General features: G+C 33.2%; 1 protein-coding gene across 1 annotated transcript in view; it reads right to left on the reverse strand.

Moving 5' to 3' along the window:
- The window catches only part of LOC147074596 (uncharacterized), a 48,668-nt gene extending 23,849 nt beyond the window's left edge, over positions 1–24,819 (reverse strand). The window contains exons 1-6 of the mRNA XM_085943989.1: positions 24,483–24,819; positions 13,730–13,898; positions 10,513–10,653; positions 6,420–6,623; positions 4,871–5,110; positions 4,233–4,563 (exon numbers count right to left, since the gene is read on the reverse strand). Of these exons, the coding sequence (XP_085800115.1) occupies positions 4,233–4,563; positions 4,871–5,110; positions 6,420–6,623; positions 10,513–10,653; positions 13,730–13,898; positions 24,483–24,667 (1,270 nt within the window). The 5' untranslated portion in view covers positions 24,668–24,819. The remainder of the gene's footprint in view (positions 1–4,232; positions 4,564–4,870; positions 5,111–6,419; positions 6,624–10,512; positions 10,654–13,729; positions 13,899–24,482) is intronic.
- Between the last annotated feature and the right edge of the window lie 593 nt (positions 24,820–25,412).

The raw sequence follows: 25,412 nt of genomic DNA on the forward strand, positions 1-25,412 counted from the left end.
TGTTTGTTATATTTTTATTGTGATCCTTCACTTAAGGTGAAGCCTTTACTGAGCATTTTTTAAAGAGGCACCTAGCGGAAAAATACGAAGCTTGCAATTTGAGACATTTTTTTGATAATTTACAATTTTAACTGTACTAATTAATAATATATATCTGAAAACATTAAAAAGAAAAATATTTTTTATTTTAAGTCAAAGATAAACTTATAATTTACGAAAAATGTTATAAAATGTGAATTTGGTGCAGGGTCTCACGTTATTATTACATATTATTTTATAGTCATATTTATTATTAAATTTAGTTTATTATTTTTCTATTTTTAAGAGTAGAGATTTTTGACTAATTCATAATTTTAATATTTTTTATTTTCATTTTAAAAAACATCGATTTTTATAAAAATATAAATGTGTATAACCTGAAATCCTTTTTATTTATATCAAATCTTATTTAGGTATGGTCCCAATCTCGGAATAAAGTCAGTTGTATTTATTGACATCTCACTTCTGTAAAAATTTATAGAAAATAATGTATATTGAAACAAAATCATACAATAAAGAAATAATCCGTGACAATGACGGATGTGTAACAAGATGGTTTTATTTCATTTAATATTTTGTGTTGTGATGTTTTTCCCAATCTCCAATTAATCTAGCTGTCATCCAGTCGTAGAAACCACTGGATTGATGCGGTAGTTAAGTGCTATGGAAGTATGTCACACAAGCAAATAAAGTTGCTGATTAAATTACCTACATGTGCATTGCAAGCCCATTTGCAACTTCATACTACTGCTGACATTTATTTGCCAATTTGCAACGTGTATTATGTAAAAGACAATCTGTCACAATGAGTAAATCAGCAGGTAATAATACTACACTTTGCCATTATTATTTAATTGAAATATCATGTGAAATTTGTGTAAAACCGTTTATAACTGCAGTCAAGTAAGTAATAATGGCATATAAAAATGCCAGCCATTGCGTGTCAAAAAATCGGAATACCAACCGACAGATGTTAATATTTGTGGAATGTACCAACTTATCCATGCTTCATTCGGTTATGGTGCTTATGGTGGTTATGCTTCATTTGGTGATAATGCAACGCAACGGTACTGATGAATGGAATCAGCTTGAAGAGATCCTTTATCAAGCAGTGGATTGATCCAGTGTGATAAGGATGAAATGGTAAAGGGAAAAATGAAAAAAAAAAACAACAGTTAAATCAGTAAAAAAAATGTTTTATTTAGTAAATAGCATACAAACTTGAATATTATGACAATATGGATTAAAATACAATTCTAGTAAATGCGCTCCAAAACTATTTTATGAAAAGAGAACTGCCTAATGAGTATTGTATTACATATCAAAAATACAATGGGATCTCTTTGGATACTATTTCATACACCAAGTTCAAATCGAATTGAAAGTACAGACCTACAAACTTATCTGAAGAATGGGACGGGGCAGCCACTGTAGAAACCCAATCAAGACTCGTAACTGAACAAAATCTGACATATGAGTGAAATTTTCAAAATGGCGTCCTATGGTAGTTGGTAGTTCCATTTTTGGCCATTCTACAAATAAGTTTGTAGGTCTGTAGCTTTACCATGATATGGTGGTAACGCGTATTCCTAATACAGAATTTTGCCCAAACAAAATAATCTTGTTTAGGGTAATACGCTTATGAAGAGATTATTTTGACAATGCTTCATTGTCTATGAAAAGATATTGGAGTCGCCAACACAAAAACAATAATCACAGGGAACATAATAATACATAATTATACCCCAGTTTTATTTATTAAATAATTATGTAGGTATTGTCTTTTTTTAACACTTTTCAGTACAGTACTTAAGTATAGAATATGTTAATGAACATATTTAGCTAGAAAATTATTTAGATTACGTGCAATAAAATCCATTAAGTAATTAATGGATTTGATTTGTTGGATGTAACACGGAAAACCGGAAAGATTGTAAATACTAAGTAAAAAGAGCTAATACTATTAATACATAAGAATAATTACTTCCAGAATTGTATGTAAATAGGGATAGCAATACCGAATGAAAATACCAATACCGTTATTTCCTATTGAATGCCGGGTATTCGTAAAAAATGGGAAAAAAACAGAAGTATCTACCAATATATTATAATATGTAAATCTCTTTAAAATATTAATATTTCATAGCATGTCTCATTGCTGGTCAAGAAGGACGATTAAGGGCGACAGAGGTAAACCAGACATCGCATAACTCGACAAAAAATTTACAGTCCCGTTCAGCGTTTTATGTTAATAAATACATTTTGTTTCCACTTTCAATATTGAATATAATATATATCGTTAATGTCTGATTTCCCATTAAGTGCCGGGAGGTTTTGTATGGCGGCAAGTGAGAGGCCACAATTTTTTTAGCACAAATAAACCTTCTTTTTTTTTTTTTTTTTTAAATATATTGAAAGTTTATCATAAACACTTACCAATCAATCATATGCTAAATGTCTCATTATTGGACCAGTATTCTTCTGAATTTTAAATTATTCAAAACAAACGCCCGAGACTGGCGTTCTGTCTTCAAAAACAGGCGAATAAGTCTGCGATTTTTGTATGACCGGCACTGTACGCCCGGCCATATCCGCGGACTAGTTCGCTTTGGCACAGAACTGGTATTTCAGTATCGAAAAATACTGGGATACCGGTTTTGAAATACCGGTATTGCAATCCCTATATGTAACAAAGTATTACCCCAAATATTATGCAATGTTTTTAAATTAAATTCATTTTCTGTAAAAAGCATTTGCACTATAATAATATTCGAGCATGACTGAAAAACAATATATACTTAGGTTTATCTACAAAGTTGTAGATAAAAATCGATTCTGACATGTTGTTATAAAATTATCACAGTATACATCAGTATACTTTTTTTCTTTTGAAACAAGAATAATCTATTTAAAAATTTATAAAATACTCACAAATCAAAACACATTGGTTCAATTCGGCAAAGCAATTAATTGTGCCAATCAAGGTACATAATCTGACTTAGGACCGTCAAAAAAATATCGATACATATTGATAATTTTTTGTCAATAAAGGATCATACAGTACTTTTTTTCCCTAGATGGAAAATTTAAATGTTGATTGTCAATCGCCGATTACAATATATTAGAATATTTTTAAACATTATTTTCAGTGTAGTTGTTTCGAAATTTTTGCTCCGAATGCATATAGATGTGAAATACAACCTTTTTTCGTTGTTCGCCAATAAATAATATATCGATAAATAAATACACCGAAGTTAATAATTTGACACATCGTTTTGAGATGATGCGTCAAGCCAGCGCCATCTTTAGATTAATAAAGCCTGAGCATATCTTTTTGCACAAGCAACGAGTGGTCCACTTTTCAGCTGTCAGAATCAGATCCCAGATTGCTTGACATATTGATTCGCCATTTCTCGTTTCAAATTGAATTATAAAAAATAATATATACCTGTTATTCATCAGCAGTCAAAGTCAGACTAGTCCTTTACACAAAAACCGGTGGTAATATCGATTTCCAAAAAATATGTAGCATTGATATATGCATTACATTTTGTGGAAGGTGTGTTAATGCTAGTGTATTATTTATCATGAAACTCATCTATCCAAATCAAACCATTCCGTGTGAACACGACAGACACGTCAGTATGAGCACTCTATAGAACAATGACAGGCAATGACAGGTCATCCATAGTCTCATAGACAACAACGGGAGGGGCGGAAAAGGTAGGACCAGTCGATGTGAATGTATCGGCTTTCTACTTGAGTCGGCAATGGTCAAACACATTCAAATCTCGCAGCTTGATCAGTAACAAAAACTATTTTTTTTTAATGCATAACTAATTAAATATGTACCGTGAAATGGGATGAGATTAGACCAATTTTAATTTCAAAACTTTTTGTATCTAATTAATGTTTTAAGCCATACATTTAAAATTCTATCATGACTACTAGAAATAGTGCATTTTATGCAAGTATTCTTTTCTTCCGATACCATTTATCGATATGACGGCCCTAAGCCTGATCGATTTTTGACACACGAGCACCACAATGGAAACAAACAAAACTACCAAAAAATTCAGATTAGAAACGAAAAATATCTAAATTTTTACATTAGCATTGTCAGTACAAATCCATGAATACATAAATACAAAGACGATTATCAGAATTAATAGAACGAATTCTTAAATCTCAACACTCACGCTTATATATCTTCTCCATGATATTCAGGAACAAAGAGTGCGGAAGTCCCCTGGATATTTGTTGAATGTGCGTTTTAATGAGATTGTAGCTGGTTTCTTCGTAAACGGCGTACGTGTTGGGCAGCCCCAACTCCTCGTAGAGAGCTTTGACCCTGTCGACGTGCGCAGGATTGTCGCTGCCGTAGAACTCCTCCATGATCTTCCGCTGATCGGGGTTAGCCCGCTGAAGAGCCACCACGGCGAGCCACGAGCATTTGCCAGACTCGATGTCCGTACCGATTTTACCCGTGACAGACGGATCACCGAAACAATCCAAGAAGTCATCCTAAAAAAAACATTCGTCAAAATTTTTTTTTAATGAGAAATTTGATATGTACCACATTTTCTCTCTCTCTTTTTCATTACAAATCATCGAATATCAGACTCGTCTCCCCTTAGGTTACAATACAGACAACTCCGAAGAGCTGAATAGTACTCCTGTATAAAAATTATGTGATTCATATTGCAAAGAAGAAAATGATATACTTTGTAAGCTACCTTCAGGCAAAATGCGAGTAGTTTTGTCATGGTTATATACTAGAATACAACATATAGCTTACATCATGGTGTATGGTTAGCTGATTTTTACCAACCTGAATCTGGAAGAACTGTCCCATCTCCAGCAGAATGGTCTTGGCTTGCCGGTGCATCTCGGGGTCATCGATTCCGCTCATCAGCATGGCCAGTCCGACGGGCAATTGGAAGGTATAGTACGAAGTTTTGTACTTCACAATAGAGTTGTAGCACTTCATCGTGAACTTGGTGAGGTCAGGTTTCTCGCCCTTGGCCGTGTTCACGTCCAGATGTTGGCCGATCGATGTCTTCAATAACATCTGTAAACAGATTTTGCATTGTGAACATTGGCCAATTTTGCGTAGTCATTCTGGTGATGTTAACGTTACACGTAGTATACACTCGCATAACTATATGGTATGGTAGGAGGGTAGTGTTGCCGACTACTTATGAGGGCAAACAGATGGCTTGTCCTTAGATGATATCCTCATGTTTGGCCATAAAACCAATTTTAAAACCTTTAACAAACAACATTCTTTACTATTGACCTTCCTACATAATATGTTAAGTGTGTTCTATACTTCCATACTCTGTTCCGTCAAACGCATGACGTGTGATAAAATAAATACGCAAGTTCTGACACACGATTTTCTAATTTTATTTCTACTGTACTGTATCTAAATACAACAGTGGCGAAAGATGAAAGTAGGCTGTTACGATCCAATATAAAAAGAGCACACTAAACTTTGTCAGTCAAACGTAATTGTTTTCATTGAACTAAGACTACAGTGTGTAGATAGTGTTTGTTAGTTTTTAAAATTCAATTAAACCCTGGCTAATCCAAGCCATAGTAGATAATAGTCTGAAAATATTTTTTTATCTCTAAGTTATTATAGTTGCCTAGGCAACGAATTTCTTATTGTCGGCCATTTTCAATTCCTTACGTAAACAAACGATTAAACGTCAGAGTGACGGTTGATACTTTAAAAATAAAAACAACGAGAAATAATTATATAAGTTAGTAATTTAAGTTAAAGTGTATAAAAATAAGTCAACAGTGCTCCAACATGCGGCCCTTTTTCTTGAGTGTGTAATTTAACAAAATAATTAAGAGCTAGTCGAAGAATCTAGGTTATGACAAGTTTTGTTTTTGTTTTGTTACGCCAAAGAAGTATAACTTCTAACGCGCGTACATAAGTACACACACCAATTTTTTTTATTTGTGGAATTGACTGGTTCAATGAATCTTGAAGTTTCCTACAGATGAAATTAATTGTAAATAATTTAACAATAGTCCATAAGTTCTTTCTTTCAGCTACCATTTTCATATATTTAGACTGTATATTTTCATCAGGGAACACAAAATTAATGGGAACTGGCTTACTGTATCGGGTGTGGAAGAATGTTATATTCAATAGTTACGTATGTCTCATAATACGAATTAAAAATTGTCACGTAAGCATGACGCGCATTTAATCTTGTATGACAGTCGGCGCGCTTTGTGTCCCTTGATTTTATGTGCTTAAGTAATAAAACCAACCCTGTTTCAAAACCGTGACCACACCCGTAGGGTAAATCAGTTCCCATTTACATTTACATGATTACATACACATCTTTGTCTTCGCTTACCTCATTAAACATCTCCAGCACATTCTTATAGTAAAATTGATTGTTGAAGTTCTTCTTGAGTACCGAGTACATAGAGGCGTGAATCAAGATGGCGTCGTTGATGGCCGTCAGTCCGATATTCTCCTGCTGGTACCAGCAAGGTACGCCGCGTCTTGTCGTCGCTCCATCCATTATGTCGTCCAGGACTAGAAGGTACGCTTGGAACTGAAGAAGAAACATTGTTTTTTTTATAGTTTTATCTTGTTTCGAAATTCCTCAAACAAGTGAAACAGTCAACACAACGATGACAAAGAATGCCTATTGGACGGAGACAAATAAAAAAGAATAAGAATATGCACACACCTGGACCTGGAAGTCATTGTGATATATTTATAGAGTAGACAGTGACGCCAGGTTACAAAGGCCAATTTGTTTGGCAGAAATTGTTAACAATAATTGAAATTAGCATGAATAATAATTCAAAATACTAATAAATTAGATGCACTCTCCATCATTGAATTTATAGAGATAGTGATCGTTCAAAATATTCTGTAAAATGACGAAACCATAGACTAAATTTATCGCCGTGACAGCATGACAGTACGCGACGTGCATCATAATGTATTTGAACCTTTACGCTCTGGCTTAGCAAACTCAATTGTATGGCTCATAAATTCTCTCAATCTAAATCATTTTAACAAACAAATGTAATAAATAATAAAGAAATTATCTAGTAGGTAGAATAGTAATTGAAGAGTGTCCACTTGCTGAGTGAAGTTTTGGATCTCGGTCTCGAATCCCAGGTGTGCAAATTCACACGTTGTCTTTCAATGAGTATTTGGGTCCAAAATACGGACCCAACAGGTTGAGCAATTGCTAATTTCTTGTAAAAATTAACATTTAAATAACATGCTAATTATATCTAATGGCCCCCTAATCAGGACACAACAGCTGTGGCGTTTGCGCTGTATGGATTAAAAAAACCTCCTTGTGGGATGGTTAAGATGGTAAAAAATTATAGCAGAAAACTATTTATATTCCTTATCTGACCTATACTGCCGCTCTTAGGAAGAAGGCAGTAAAACGAAAAAATGGCAAATTGAGTTGTGAATGCCATCTGTGAGAGAATTTTATATTCTATCTAAGTTATGAAATAAATAAAGCAGTAATATTACGAAAAAGCGCTAAATATCGTTAATAAAAAATTGGACATCTGCATTTTTTTACATAATTTTTAACATAAAGGCAGTAACCGTTATTTTCTTAGCAAAAAGGCAGTGAAAGAATCTACCTACCACAGTTACTGCTTTTATGCTAAAAAAGAAACTCACTTTCGCATTGGTGACAACTACGCATGTAGGTATCGAACTGTCAAAAGTATTCAGTTTACCGCGATAAAGACAAGTCTTCACGCTGTTTAAAACACATTTCAGAAGTATTTAGGAATTCTAATCTATAAATAATGAACGGAAGGTAAGTTTATGCACAACATATTGCACACAAAATCAAATCTTGACGAAAGTTGCTGTATATGTGTGTCTTGAAAGCATCACAATTTAAATGCACGAAATTTAAATCGACTGTAAAGAGGCTGTAGTACAGGCTATACTGATTCAAGGATGGTATGTTTTTCAGTCGATTTACAAAAAGTCATTATGCTTCCACACATTTAAAAGTGTTGTCTTTACCCAAATAATAATAGCTTTTAACGAATCATTTGTGCCCCTTAATAAGATGTCCACCAAGTACGTGAAACCGGTGGCAGTAGTTTGGCATGAAGGCATTGTTGGTAGAAAAGCTAATGACATAATATCTTTATATCATGCTTTTTTATGCAATACCGTGGTAAAGAAGTAATTAGGTACTCTATGACTTGACAATTGCAGTGGTCGAAACAAAAATTGGTCGTTGTTTTCATATTTTATATATTATAGGTATTGTAAATAGCAAATGTGTCAACATAAATAAATAAATTATTAAATATTTTGAGAAGCGGCATACATTTATGTCAGCGGATAGTTTCTACCTCCAGGTAGGGCTATCAATGAAAAAAAATGGGAAAATATATGATTTTCAGGACTTTAAAAGTGCTGTATCCAATGCCAATTCTGAAAAGTCACTGTCTGTGACATAAATGTCACAGACTTTCTTATTTGGAAAGATGAAACATCCTAATATAAAATTAATAACATGAAACCACGAGCTTATGTCATCGATATGACTCGCTAGAGTTTAACAGAGGAGAATACTTTATGAAGTACATATTCTTCTGATTTTGGGGTGAAATTCTTAAAAGCGGATTTTTTTAATAAACCTATCCTAAAAGTATTAACTTATTACTTGAATTGCAAAAAAGTAGAAAATCTTAGCAAGAAGGCAGTAAGTCGGCAGTTACTGCTTTGTTGCTAAGAAATCTAAAGTAAAATTACTGCTTCTTCCAAGGAACAAGGCATTTTTCGATTTTAAAGACGTAAAATAAAAAAATAATTACTATTTCAGGTTTAATATTATCACCCTTCTATTTTTAAATCCAACTCACAAAAAAAATTACAGTTTGTATGAATTCATGGCCTAGAAATCGAAAAAACACATATTGTCGTTTTTCTCAAAACTATGCCAGAGCTAATTACTGCCCTCTTCCTAAGAAGGGCAGTATAAGTGTGATGAGGATGATGACCTTAACAGTGAAATGCTTTGACCTATTGCAAAAGGTCATACTTAATGTTATGTAGTTAGTTTATTGATAAGCATGTAATCAGAGATAGATAAAAATATACCAAATTAGCACTCCCAGCAAACAATCAATAATATTTTTTATCTGCTTGTTGCTCTGCTTGGTATCATAGGGTAAAATTTTACCACTGTGTGAGTGCATACAACATGAATAATGGTTATTGATCTGTTAGGAACAAAGAATTTGGACTGCAAATAGAAGGAGCTTTATACGTTATTTCTGTTGCTATTTTTTTTTTAGTTGGGTCAACCAACAGGATGGATCACAGAAGACTAAGTACAATATGAGATATAAAATAAAAGAATAATTGATAGTCCGAATAACAAGCGGACACAGAAAGCATAATTAAATCAAATTAAATATTACCGCCCACGATGGCCGAGCAGCTTAAGCGACGGCCCATAACGTCGTGGGACCCAGGTTCGAATCCTAGGTCTGGCAAATACACAATATTATATTGTTTTTCAATTTGTGATTGGAGTCGTATGGACCTAATAGGTTGAGCAAGTATATTTCTTGTAAAAACAAAAAATCTGTTTATACAAACTTCCACTCTGTGGAGGCCCATATGATATGATCTTATTAGGATCGGACATGGTCAAAAATATATATACAGTCGAACTTGGTTATTACGATCACGGAAATAGCGGATGTAATGAGGAAACGTTCGTTGACATTATTATTTATGATTTTGGCCATACGTTTATTCTTTTTTTATAACGAGCTACTTATCAGGTATCCTGAGCAAAACTTTTAATGTGTCGATCGTTTAAAAACAACATTTTCGAGCCTAAGCAATAAAATCTGACGCAGTTAACTAGACCAATGCCGCCGGGATCGAATTACGTTTATGACACTAGTCAAGTGTCTAATTGGTGTTTTCGCCGACAACATTGAAAAACTAGCCACGCATATGGTTGAAATTGCATGTAAAAAGTACAAGCTATGTGAAGTCAGTAGGTACATACCAGCGCTAGCGGCTCAGCACTTCATTACGATAAACAACTTCTTTTGTAGTTTATGAATGCCATGCTTGTTTCGGGGATTTTTACGATGGTTTCCAGATTTTTTTATGTTCTATACTTAAATAGAACGTGGCGCAAAAAATTTTGTATAACGATATAACGAGTAATGCTTATAACGAGCAAATTCAGTCGGTCCCATCTTCCTCATAATAACCAAGTTCGACTGTATATATTATATTAAATGCAGTTATGAAAAATACATTGGAGAGAGCTATTAAAAATGAATAAAAAAAACACTTTTAACACAAAATAAACACTTTACACTAATATTTATAAGCGTGTAACCTCAATATTGAAAATATAGTCGATTCAAATAATATGTCTGTATAATAATGGCAACATTAATTGTGCTTACAATTTCAACACACCAGCCCATTATGTTGGCCAGCCTGATATTTTCGGGAGTGATGGATTTCGACTCCTGCAGAAGTTTGTAGGACACCACGCATGCCAGGCCTCTGTTTTTCTTTCCACCGGGAACATTGTACTGTAAAATCTGTAAGAAAAAAACGGAAAATATAATACAATAATCGGTGTCAATTAAAACATTTATTTATATCGCATAGTATTTTGGATTATTTTGTCCGATACCCAACATCAAAAATGATTGCCCTTTTAAGGGCTCTGATGCTTGTGTAAGAGTCAAAAATTTGTGACTACAGTCTACGCAGGTCTTACTTGATACCAAATGCATCCGATCAGAATCTCCAATTGGATAAAACAACTACAGTGTCATATGTCTGCCCCTTCGATATGCCGATTTCTATAACTTGTTATATTTATCTTACTATTGTGTCATCCCCTAGCAGAGGTCGGACAGTTATCATTTGCTACCCAGAACAGTTTGATGAAGCAGCATTCATACCAATCACGGAGTTTCTTAACCGGATGGCTGCCAATGACATCGTAAGACGCGAACTTTTCCGTGATACAAAAATGACGGACGTCCCGCTTTAAACGGGATTTGACTAACGTAAATCAATTATTTTAAACATACAAATATGTTGAACACACAACGACATATATTGGGAATATCGTCACATACTAAGAATTGAAACAGAATTCTTTTTTACCATTTGAAACACAAGGAATTTCGAGAATGAGGTTTATAAACATTTTTAATACGCTTTTGATATGCTTTAGTATGTTACAGATCACTACATATCAGTAGCGAAGGGTGTAGGTAGGCTGTTAAGATCCGGCATAAATAGTGCACACTAAACTTTGTCAGTCATATACAGTATAACCTCGTTTTTACATGCCCGGAATTCACGTTTTCCCGGCAATTGCGTGTAATTTTTTCAGTCCCGATGTATTTCAGTACATTTAATACCCGCATTTACGTTTTTCTTTCCCGCGATTTACGTCGGAAATATTCAAAATATGTGAGTTACGCGCGCTTCCGAAGAACTGTCTGATGAAGAGGAGGTTGATATTCCAACAAAAGAAGAAGCAATGAGGTTCACCGAGGGTGTAAAAACCTACTTTACAAGCTTTGCTGATATTCAAGATGACACTTTTAAATGTTTATATAGTTTTGAAAGAGAATTACATAACAAAAGAACAAAAATGCAACAAACTAATATACAAGATTTTTCAATAAAAATTTAAATTGAATGTTGTTTTTAGATAAAACGTTATTTTTTTAGAAACATAAAATTTAAATGTTCTTTTTTCAATACCCCCCTTATACATTTTCCATCCAATTAGGTTTTTTTTTCCATTCCCTTAAAAAACTTAAAATAGGGGTTATACTGTATATTATATCTGTTTTCATTGATCTAGACTACAATATTTACAGATACTATTGGTTTTTAAAATTCTAGAGTTTAAAGTTCACTAAACCCTGCGAAAACCACGCCATAATAGATAATAGTAAAAAAATACTATAAAATATCTCAAATGATGTCATTAAATCATACATCATTTTGAATATTTTATAGATAGAATAATATTTTTTATCGATTATGGTTTGGTGTACGCATGGCTTAATGAATTAGAGAAAATTAACAATAATATGTATTCTTAATTCAACGAAAACAAATAAGTATGAATGAAAAAATGTGTACAATTTTGTCGGATTGCCCAAAACATACCAAAACTATTATGGTTTGGTTTAGGCTAGTTTTAATTGATTTTTAAAAATTAACCAACACCATCTGTAAATTTGTAGTCTTAGTTTAATAAAAACAAATACGTATGACTGACATCGTTTAATGGGGACTATTTATATCGGACCTTAACAGCCTTCCTCCAGCTACATATTGTGTGAAATTAAACACAGAATATGTACTTTATTTTTATTACATCTTATATTTTTACATTTATAAATTTGAGTCACCGAGAGATTACCGGATCATTTAGCAACTAGTGGGCAGAGTTAAGTTTTTAGAAAATTAATACAGTAAAACGTTTATTATGCACAGTTTAATAGTCCCTAAGGAGAACCGCGTGTAAAATGCATCTTGCAAGCAGATAATATGATTCAAATAGCATATTGAAACCAATACGCAGAAGTGACATAATATTAAATATAACGCAAAGTTGCAAACGGTTATGGAAATTATATTTATCGCATTGTGTTTAGTATAAATAAACTATTGCAATATCATTCTGTTGATAAAAACAATATTATATGTTTGACAACCTTGGTATCGTTTCGAAGACCAGTTACTTACAATGTAAAGGCATTATTACCATAGTTGTCTTATCATACGTTATATGATTTCATTTTACGGTCCAATTTTTTTCCATATACGGACAAAATAGCATTCTTATCGATATATTTCTCATAAAACATAATATACCTATATATAAGTATAGAAAAAATCCTAGAAAAGATGTTTAGCACAGTGGGAATTGAACCTCACACCTTTTCACGGTCTGGATGACTGCTCTGTCACCTGGGCTACTGACCTGATTATTATTATGAAAATTAAATCTCATATACGCTAGAAACACGATTATCCGGACCAATCTGGGATGAAGATAGTCCGAATCTATTTTTTATTTAACGAATAATTCACAAGATTTAAGAATGTAACATTCTTCATTGAACATTAATTTCGTCACAATTGGCACACATAGCTTAGCGGTCAGGGCATGTGGGTGTGAATACCAGGGGGTGCGGGTTCAAATTCACAAAAATTCACATTTTTTTAACAATCTAAAAATACTATGTCGAAACCACATTGGCTTACTTCGTAGAGCAGCCGTCTTTGTATAAACAAGAAGCCTTGGATCGCAGTTTCGAACTACCGCAGATATAATTAATTTTCTTTCTTCTTTCGACCATGTCCGATCCTAATAGGATCATATGGGCCTCCACAGAGTGGAGGTTTGTATTGACAATATTATATTCATTACACAAGCGGTTTTAGACCTTTCTACTAAAGCGACACTTGACCCTCCGATAAACAAATTGCGATTCACACAGCACACATGGGAGTTAATTTAGTGTTATTTTTGCACTTCAACATGGCTTTTCGTGTTACCATTCGACAGTAAATTCTGTTCATAAATAATTTATTTCTCTGTAATTATATTATCTAAAGATGAAGTTAAATAGATACCTTAGCGATCCATTTGGAGGCATCGGGAACATCCAGATGCTTCTCCCCCTCGGTGAGGTCTCGGACAATGTCGGGAAAGACGGCGAGGAACTCCCGAGATTGATCCTTCGAGGTCGCCGTGCCGCTTGCTGCTAGCGGCATCGACTTTGAGTTCAAAGTCGATAGAGACCTATCCACAAAAAATGTAATATTCATCAGTATATGAGATTTTTACACCCACGATCGCCTAGTTTTTGTTTGGAGTCAGAGTATGGACCTATTAGATTGAGCAAGTCTAAAATCTATTTCTCGTAAAAACAAAAAATCTGTTAATACAACAACCTCCATTCTGTGGGGCCCATATTACATATTATAGATCAAAATTAATGTAATTTTTTCAGTTTACAGCAAAGTTATACTTAATATATTACTGTTATTATATAATGTATGACATTTATTTTGTTAAGTTTATAAAAAAAGTGTTTTCTTATTTTAAATTGTTTTGCATTGATTGCAAAATTTCACTTATCGCGGACATTGAGGGTATACGTATCATAACTTTGCACTTTTTACTAGACTGATACGCATCTTTGGCTGATACCTCGCATTAAATTAGATCACATGATATTTACTTGTATTAATAAATAAATAGATACTATGTATATGTAAACAAATATTTTTTAAATACATTATATCATTTTCATCCTATAGCCGGAGTGCAAAATTATGAAGCGTATACTCTGCCTCAGTGGTTCCTACAGACCCCCATGGGTCCTTGTAACCGCTGTCTGTGGTAAATTAAAAATAATTTGGGGGTGCGTGGACAACGTTGGGGGGTCCGCGAAAGGTTTAATATAAAACAATATTTGTGACACATTTTCATTATTATGAAAGTAAAAAAAAATAACAGTTCGTTGGTTGTCTAAGGGCCGTATGTATGAGATTCCCAAATTCTTTATAAGCTATTTAACCGATTTTCCATCGAATAGCTTATAAGACTGTTTGTGACGTAAGCGATCTGACGTCACGCGCCATTCAAAATGGCTACCTCAGCTGTCACTTTCAAATGTCATTTTAATTTTGCAATCATTGAAACAAACGTTTGGTTGAGGCCCTTGTTCGTTTTGTAGATTCTGTAAAACATTTGCGAACTCTAAAAACAGTTCCTAGTCGTGCTGTTTACAAAATACGTATAATTTTGATCCCTAGTCTATAATCTAGATAGTAGGTAACTGATAAAATGCCTCGTTCCTATTTCGCTTGCAATATTTCTCATGGAGACATAAGATGGACTTACGTAAGATTACGATAAAATATCTCCGCTAAACCACCGCAAAAATTTGTACCTACTGCTGTATCTGGCATTAAAATATACAAGTGGAAGCATTCTGCGTTCTTCAAAATAGGTACCTACCTACCTAGTTAATTATTGTAAGATAACTGTAATAAACAAGGCACAACTCTAAAATACACTGGAAACATCAATAGTGTCATACGGTGATTGGTATAAATGATAATATTATACAGAGATCTAAATCATTTGCATTTTCTGTCATTTATTCTTATTCTGTTTTGACATTTCTCATAATAATTGAAGTCCCATTGAAGTGAAGTTAGTCATAATAATATTAAGTATTGCCACCAAATGTATTCAGTGTTGCCACCAAATGGAAAAGTTTACTGGCAATACAACCTTTCGTACAGTAGAATAATTTTAAAATACATGTGATAAAATAGCTGATAAATTATTTAAAGTTCATAATAATTATTCATGTATAATTATTAAATTTATATGGTACCGTTCGCACACTTTCAGACACATTTACAATTTCAAAATTTTGAATTATTTATCGGGGAATGAAATTTTATAATACGAACACCAGGACAAATGAGATCTCACATTCGTGACGTCACTTAACAGCTAATTACGTTTGTACTCATGCATACAAACGTGCAGTATATAGCCTATAAGGTTTTTGGGAATCTCATGCATACGACAGTAAAAGTGCATGTTTGGATCAATTTTATGCACGCTTTGATTCAGTGTTGGAATTCCTGGAAAGTAAATACAAGGATATGCTGCTCAATTTAATTAATTCCGAAAATGACATGGCTTATACTGACTTATTTGCCAAATTTAATGAAATCAATTTGAAGTTACAAGGTGATCAATTAAATTTAATCAAAACTAAAAATATAGTATCTGCATTTGTTGCAAAAAAATTCTATACAAACAAAACTTGGGGTGAGGAGAATGCTCTCAGTTTCCAAATCTTTCGAAATTGCAAAAACGAGATGATTGTCAACACTAAACGGGTCTTCATTCTGACCTCAGTCAAAGATTTGAAGACATTCTTCACTTGCTTATCCCAGATTGGGTGTTGGACCCTTTTGCAAGCAGAACCACAAATTCAGATGAATGCATACTAATACAGGAGCATTTTATTGAATTATCCACAAATGGGAAGCTGAAACCAATGTTTGAACAAGGATACCACAAATTCTGGTTACAAAAACCGATACCAATTTTATATCCTGCATTATGGGTCACACTCAAAGATATTGGACTCCTCCCCCAGAGGTACGAGGGTGGGTCAATAAGTCCTTAGAAAAGCCGACAGGTGGCGCGACTAGTACTGTAAGCGGTTTGTTTTCATGCAGCGGCACTACCGATTCAGTATGCTGCGAAGTTTCAATCAGATTGGTCGGGTTGTTGTGTGTTTCTCGTACATTTAAAAAAAAAATTTGCTTGTTTACAAAAAAAAGGAGAAAATTGAGTTTAGAGCTGTTATTAAACATTTTAATATAAAAGGGTTAACAGCAAAGGAAATAAAAAATGAGTTGGATTTAGTTCACGGCATATCTGCTCCTTCACTTGCAACTATTTATAACTGGTTAAATGAATTTAAACGTGGTCGTACATCAACAAAGGACAAACCACGCTCAGGATGTCCTGTAGAGGTGACTACACCAGAAATGATCAATAAAATCCACGATATGGTATTAAGTGAGCGAAGATTAAAGTTGAGTGAGATAATTGAGGTTACAGGGATCTCAAAAGGTAGCGTCATTTCTATTTTACATGACAAATTGGGCATGAAAAAAAATTCTGCAAGATGGGTGCCGCGTTTGCTCACAGTCGACAATAAACGCAATAGGGTGGTGGCCTCTAAAGCCCTGTTGTCGCTCATGCAACGCAATCCGGATGAATTTTTTCGTCGCTTTGTGACTGTAGATGAAACATGGATACACCACTATACTCCCGAGACGAAAGAACAGTCAAAGCAGTGGATTGCGAAAGGCGAACCATGTCCAAAGAAGGCGAAAACCGTAAAATCAGCTGGTAAGGTTATGGCTACTGTATTTTGGGATGCACGTGGAATTATTTTCGTTGACTATTTGGAAAAAGGAAAAACAATAACAGGGGATTATTATGCATCTTTATTGGACCAGCTAAAAAACAAAATTGAAGAAAAACGGCCTCATTTAAACAGGAAAAAAATCCTCTTTCATCAGGACAATGCCCGTGTTCACACATGTTTACGATCAATGGCTAAAATTGAAGAATTGAAGTTCGAATTGGTCGACCACCCACCGTATTCGCCAGATTTAGCCCCCAGTGACTTTTTCCTTTTCCCAAACTTAAAAAAATGGCTGAGTGGACAACGTTTTTTTTCAAATGAAGAAGTCATCGATCGGACAAATGCTTATTTTGAGGACCTTCCGAAAACTTATTTTTCTGACGGTTTAAAAAAAATTGAGAAACGTCTAACCAAGTGTATTGAGCTCCAAGGAGATTATGTTGAGAAATAAAAAAAAAATACAAAAATAAAAACTGTTTTAATGCTTTTTTCTAAGGAATTATTGACCCACCCTCGTAGCACACAAATGTCAGTGTGTACTCGTTTTGTGAGAGAAAGTGTTACTTCTCTGAAATTAGCTACACTTTGCTGCAAATGGGCCATACTCGGACATAAAAACGCCCCACTGAGTATTTTTTTTTATCAACACAAGCTTACAACCAATTTATGATAAACGTATTTTCATTATAAAAAGTTCCCGCAATAAAAACTTTATTAGGATTCAGGGTAAGAAAAAATAATGCAAATGGATGTAAGTATTTTATTTTTAATAACACAAAAAACACAATAATATTATGAAAAATTATACACAAATCAGTTAATAGCAAATGGTTAAATATTGGAATAAGAAATATGGTCTTGTTTTTACATATTGTTCTATATAAAATAACATAGCATTTTTGTTTAGATAAAACGGTTAAATAAAAAACACAAATAATTACAGTTACAAACAAAAAAAAAGTATATTATATTACCTACCTATTTACACATGTGTATTTTGAAAATATTTTATGAAATAAAAATATAACATGGGTTCGTTTTTGACATATTGTGTATAAAATTACTTGGTTATATAAACCTATTAGACACAAAATACAGGTAGGTACTTTCGAAAGTGTTTTTTCGTGCGGCAAACACGTGTTGAAAATTTGCCGTACATATCTATAAGCTGCAGGCGAATAATAATGTAATGTAATGGCAAATTTCCGAAGTTCCGCAGAATACTTTTTGTTAACCGGACTTTCTTGAGACTTGGTTAAGTATCTTATTAAAAAATCTTTGTTGGGATCGTTCATCGATTTTCTAATTCTCGAATAATATTATCTAAACTAGTGATTTTTAATGCCTGTCGACGATTTTTTTGATGAAGATTTTTTACTTTTGATCTTAATAAAGAAACTTTACGCTTTAACATAAACCGTCGGGGTGTACAGGGAGAACCAAATTAAGTTGCTGGTAGAGCGCTATTTTTCGATGTATCATCAGAGGTAACGTCAACATCCATCTTTTCCAGTGTTGGCGGGTTGTGAACCTTCGGCATTGACTGAAAGAAATACATGAATTTTATTTGCAAAATTTTCAAAAGGAACTTTAGGCAAGTTGTTATAGAGATATCATTTCATTAAACTATAGTAAAATGCACAAAGTGTTTACCGCACCTGAAGTACATTAATATAAAATATCGATGGTATTGAAAACTCTTTCAGCCGGATAATGTGACCGCCTCTGATGAAATCACTTTCCGAGAAATGCTTCCCACACAGTAGTGAATATTTGGATGGCACCCAGCTCTCCCGCCCGACTGCATCAATCCACAATTTCCGAAGAACTTCATTTTTCGGAAATCTGAAACAATTTAATTTATATAACATTATAAAATTGCTACATATACTCCATTACATACTTCATATAAATACAATTTTTTGTTTGGTATTCTTAAAAATATATTTAACTCTGAAATGAAATATAAAATCTATGTAAATAATGAATGTCATTAACTAGCACTAACAGTTTTTACTTTGAAAAACACATTGTATATTTTGGGTTCAAAATAATATTATGCATAGGTACGGCCCTGGATTTTTCGCAATAAACAACCATTTGACATTTGATGTAAAAGTGTGAATTGTTATTGTAAAAGATCTTTTAGGAAAAACTATCAATGTATAAATAATTAATAGTATGCATATTGTTCCGAAATGCTGTTACTCATTTGTATTCTTCCATTAATAAACATTTTTTTACCGAATAATAACGTTTAGTAATACAACACTTATTTGTCAATAAACGTAGAGAAAAATGTAATATTATTATTATAAATACCTGTGAAAAGATACGCCGGCATTCCTCTTGGCTTTGCATCCTATTGCACTGCAACAGGCCATGGTTTTTTTACTTAAAATGTCGACGAAAATATCTTACTTCTTTCAACATGGAGAGAATAACAATATTATATCCGCCATGTTGTTTTACCACACGAACAAGTAGGTACTACCTCCAGAATGCCAACATTACCAACTGACTTTCTCCGATTCGTATTTTTTAGTACATAAATGATGGCGTGTTCCCTCTCCCCAGTCTTCCAATCTCTTTGGTCACACTACAGAGGCTGTTGATTGCTTTCCTGTCTTTCTATTTAGTAGAACGCGCATTTAGTGCAGCACCTAGCTGACTGGAAAGACGTGGAGACTTACGGATGTTACTCACAAACATAGAGCCGAACATAAATAATCTCATGTGATCCTATTAGGTTCACCCATTTCATTGAAAATTGTATTTTAAAACAAAAGTTATAATTTCAATAAATACTATAAAAAATATCAAAATGTTTTATTTAACCTTATCACTGCCAGTCAATTTTTACTAGGTGGACACTTGTAGGCCAGCTATTTTCGGAATAAAATAAATCCTTTAAAAAATATGAAACAGGAACGGAATGATAAATATTTGTGAAAACTTACCAACACAACATGTTCATCAAGTTTATCGTGAATATTTTCACATTAAAATGACAAATATTGTTTAGAAAATATACACAGAATGTTTATTCATAAGTTATGACATTTACAAGAACCCGCGAATATATTCGTCCGTGGCCTGACGCGACATACATGCTTTGGCGAGTTAATTCGTCCGTGGCACGGATCAGGTTAAGTACTTATATTTTATTTTTACATCACCATTTACCATTCAAGACATCAAAATTAAATTTATAACTTTTCTATTATGCCGTTATGTAGAGTTAGTGAAGTTATTGAGTCATGAACCCCGGTCAGGTTTTCGCTTTAAGAAGGGGTCCATGGGCATAATAAGTTTGGACATAGTAAGTCTACCTGTATGTCACTTGTACTCTTTTAATCTTCAGCACCTCAAATACAACAAATAGAATTGCAGGCATCCATTATTTAGCATGAATTTACCTTTAATTTAACAAGCATTAAAAAAGAAACCAATCTGTAAAATTCAATTAGTTTTAATGACACTAATTTTTAAACCAAGCAATTAGGTACTTGTGTATGAAGTAACCAGTTTCAAGATTGTATAATTAGAATACAATGGATTCACCATTATGTCTCGTACTGGTTATGAAGACAGTTTAGTTATATAGTAGTACAAATAATGGTAAAGGTCAACTGCATGGCCAAGTTAAATATCCAAATAAATGAATTATGAGTAAAGGTTGTTATCAAGAAATCTCGTCTCGAGAATTCTTGAGAAATAATCGGAAAAGATGAATCTCGAATCTTGAGAATTCGAGAATTTGTTATAAGGAAAAAATAACAAACGCAATTTGAAACGGTCAAAGAAAACTGCTGATCTCGATCTGAAATGGAAATCTTAAAATTCTTTGGTGGAAAAACCATTTTAATCAATGAATAATGTAATTTAATAAATTGTCTCCACCGTGATTTCTCCACATGTTATACAATTTAGTCTGTTTAGAAACGGGTACGAGGAAAACAAACACTTACGGAGTTTCAGGTTTTGCTGATTTTTTAGGCATTTTTTTTTACAAGTGACGAGCACCACTTCTGTCACACTACGATACCTTGACTATTCCACCGACTGGTTGATATTAAAGCGAACAAGACATATATTTAAAGAAATGTATTTAATATTATAATGACATGACAATACTATTCAACCTCTGTGTGATGAACTCTTGCGATATATTAGACAAAAGAATTCTAAAATATTTATAAAAGAATACTTTGGACGTATTCGAGAACATAACACTGATGCTTTAAGACAGGGACAACAAACATTGGTCTGTGGACCGAATCCGGCTTACAGAATAGATTTATCCCGCCTGTAGACAGCATGAGAAATAAAAATTAAGAATGAAGGGCAGAAATTTAACAGGCCCTACAATCCAATGTGTATCTTGGCCGCCCCACGAAGAGGTTTTGTAACAGATTTTTATATTACGAGAAAAGGATGGCAGCCACTTGCTAGACCTATTAAAACCATGTTCTGTGCTCTGGGTTCAAACACACATTCACAAAAAATTACATGCGATTTTACTACACCCAAGATTAGAATCAAAAGAAATTATTACAAGAAATCAAAAGAAAGTTTAGTAAACCGTCAAAATATGCTTAGTTGATTTTTTTGTGAATAAAATGCCTTTTATTTTGTTAACTGTCAATTCATGGTGGAACTGCATTGTATTGTTGTTTTTATTTAATAAAATGCATTTTTTTTGTAGTACTTATTCCACTAAGTACTACAAAGTACTACAAAAAAAATTGTGTTTTATTAAATAAAAACAACAGTGAATAAAATGTTTTTAAGTAATTATTATTAATCTCTTTACTAATCTGTATATATTTCGGTATGTAATACCTACATTATAATATTATTATAGATGTTGCCCTCGACTCAAAAAGTTTGGGGAACCCTGTATTCAATAGAAATAATTTTAGATTCAATAGGTTAAAAGTTAGCATAAAAAGGTGTTTGTAAGTCTTTTTAAAATATCTGCCTTTAAAAAGGCAAATTTACATAAATAATCAGGTAAAATGAACTTTGTCCGGAAACTTGTACGTATGCAGTTCGCCGTATCACTCTTCACCGTAAAATGTTGTATCGGAAATATATGGCCGTACAGGTTTTTTTTGTAATGTAATGCGGTGGAACGGTGTGCCGGCACCTTTTTTCATGGTGTTTTTAACGTTTCAAAAGCAATCAGACGAAATAATGTTTGCGCTTACATAATAGGTAGGTACAAGTCAATTTTCAAAAGACTGGTAGTTTTGGATAGTCTTCAGGGAAGGCGAAGCAGAGGAAGATGGTCGGCGCGACGGAGCGACCAAGTGAAGAAACTTACTGGGGGCAGCCTTTATTCTGCCTTGAGAGAAGCAGCGGATCAAGAGGGGTGGAAAGTTTTGGTCGCTCAGAAGATGATGGAATTTCAAGGTGGTTACGATCCTCAGCGATGAGGGAACGACCGAAAAGAAGAGAACTGTGTTTTTAAATTAAAGAAAAATGTCGTTTTTAAATTAACCATGAGGACGTCGGTGTGACATCGTCCTATTACTTGATTCATACTGTGTCACTCAAAGCCTGTCGCAGGAGTGAGAGAAAGAGAAGATGTGAATGCTTAGTTATCCTTTACTGTCGCATAGTAGAATAGTTTGACGAAGTGCAATATGTCAAAAAAAACTTATTATTTTCAAGATAAATGGGAAATAGAGTGTTTCTTTGTGATGGTGAAGGACACATGTTCGTGTTTAATTTGTTACACCTCAGTGTTCTCAGCCAAATATAATAATATGTTTGTTCAAGTTGAAGAACGACAAGGGATAGTGTCATAAATAACAGCCTAGTTGAAGTTGGACATGTCTGTCATATCAAAACAAAAGGTGTCGATACTTGATATCAGTATTGTATCGAATGAATTATTACTATTGATATTGTATTGGAAGAAAAGTATTTATACTTGCAACAATAAACATTAAAAAGTCTTTTTAAAACCTAATAATTTTAAGGTCCTTTTAAACGTCAGTTCTGTTCAGTCGAGGTTTACATTTTGGTCCGTTCAGTTTTTAAACAGCGGTGTATTTAGACGATCAGTTGTCCGTTCAGTCGAGGTTTCAGTTGCCAGGTCAGTTCGGAATCAGCGGTGTATATTTACATATTTTTTATCCACTAAAAATGAATATTATTTTCATAATTACTTTCTAAACATATTGGTTGGTGTAATGCAGTACCTATATTTAAATAAATTATAATATTTCAATCAAAATTAGAAAAGTAGTATGAAAAATATAGAAACAAATTTACACGTCAATTTAACTGGCAACTCTAAAATGGATACAAAAACTGATAGAAAATCCATCCTGTCTCGTTTCCGTTTTGGTTTCAATCGGCCATTTCAGTTTTTCATTTACACGTCAGTTTATTTGATAGCTCGACGGAAACGGAGACTGATTGGATAGCAAAACTGATCGTTTAAAAGCACCTTTATTAAAAAAATATAGTCATGAAGGGTGGCTATTTAAAAAAAAAATCTTTAAAACATTTATTAAGTAAAGACAGAAAGCTTTGTAAATAGTGTACAAGTCGGTTTAGTTTACATGAAGCCAAACGGAATCTGCGCCAATTTTCATAGCCGATTTTGGCAAAATTCATGAATTCAAGAATGAAAACCTAACCTAACTTAACCTAACAAATAATCCAGTATATTGGCTATTTTTCTATCGGGTTCCTATAAACCGACAAGAACGGTACTATATAAATAGTTTTGATCTAATCTGACCCCTTTTCATGGTACATATTTATTTTGTTATGTGTTAAAAAAAATAGTTCGAGACTGACCACACTGGGGTTGAATATTTTTGACAGAACGACACACAGAACAATTATTGTGAAAATATTAATCTAAATTCTAAATTATACATAAAGATATTTATTATAATAACGAAAAAGTAGCTAGGTACCTATAATAGGTCATGATTTTAATTTTTAAAAGTTGGCAACCCTTAAGATATGCTTGAAAATGCCTTTATTATTCTTGTGAAAATTACAAACACGGAAAGGTGATGACATGACGATTTATGTTATCTCATTTAAATAAATTGTGAGTCCTTGGCCAACAGGATTACGTTATATTATTATTTTATAATTGTAAACAATTATATGACCTCGCAGTTTGTTTACGAGTCGTTGTTACGTGGGGTCCGGCATGTACCATTAGGTACTCTAGTTGAGGAATGCGGGCGTAGTGAATTTTTGTACAAAATGCCGACATTTCTTAATGCACGTCTCGGAATAAATTATTGATTCATTTCAACGTGAAAGCGGTCGTTGACACTGATCGAAGCTGCTTCTTTAAACACATTCATAACTTTCTAATTAATACACAGTTTTACATAATAATGTGACATTTCATTGTATATTTAGAAACTTACCTGTGATCCTTTTTAAAATTGAGAACTTTCTGGTTTCCGTGGACATCATCGGCGATTTGTTGACTCTTAATTCCGTCTAGTATAGAATCCGAATTGTAAACACTCGCGGATTTGCTAATTTGACGGCGAAACTCCGCCAGTGAAGTTTTGAGTCCTTTTGATACTAATCTCTTCGTAGCAAACATGATTATTACACTAATAAATTAAACACAAATTAAACACAAATTATTAAATAAACTACACTGCGTGTGTTAAGGATATTCATGAATGTTTTCTCAGATAAAAATCAAAAGATAGGTTACAATACGCTGACCGCTGTCATTATTACTTGCGGAATGGATTTGTATTATTTTTTATTGAAAATGTAAACATCGCGCAACCAACTTCAGAGCAGAGTTGTCACGTCTACCAAAATAATATATACCTACGTAGTGGGAGATTAATAGTGTGACCAAAAATAATTTTAATTATTATTTTAACTTAATTAAAATAACTATAATAAAATAATAACATTAAATTTAAACAATAAAAACATTAATAATTAGCTCAAGTGGAAATTAAATGACACAATATTGATTTAGCTGATATAATTTTATGAATAATTATATTTATTGATGATTTTACGATAACATTATTTTACAATACCTATTGAGTTGGCATGAATATGATTAGCAAGTGGAAATTTTGTGTAGATTTAACCAAAATAATGTGTAAAATAAGTAAAAAAAAAGAATGAAATAAAAATGTTTACTTATAATCGGTGCATAAAGGTATGATGGGCCTCTACAAACAGGATGTAATATTAACAAACTTTTGCGAAGAATAGTTGTTAGCCATTCACCCAACTCATTCCGTCTTTACACTGGATCAAATGCACATTAAAAATATTTAAGTACATTTTTTGACCAGCCGTAGGTTAGAATTCGCAAT

Source organism: Rhyacophila brunnea, unplaced genomic scaffold (genome assembly GCF_057557595.1).
Source record: "Rhyacophila brunnea isolate RB1 unplaced genomic scaffold, BYU_Rbru_1.0 scaffold_16, whole genome shotgun sequence".
NCBI classification, from domain to species: domain Eukaryota; kingdom Metazoa; phylum Arthropoda; class Insecta; order Trichoptera; family Rhyacophilidae; genus Rhyacophila; species Rhyacophila brunnea.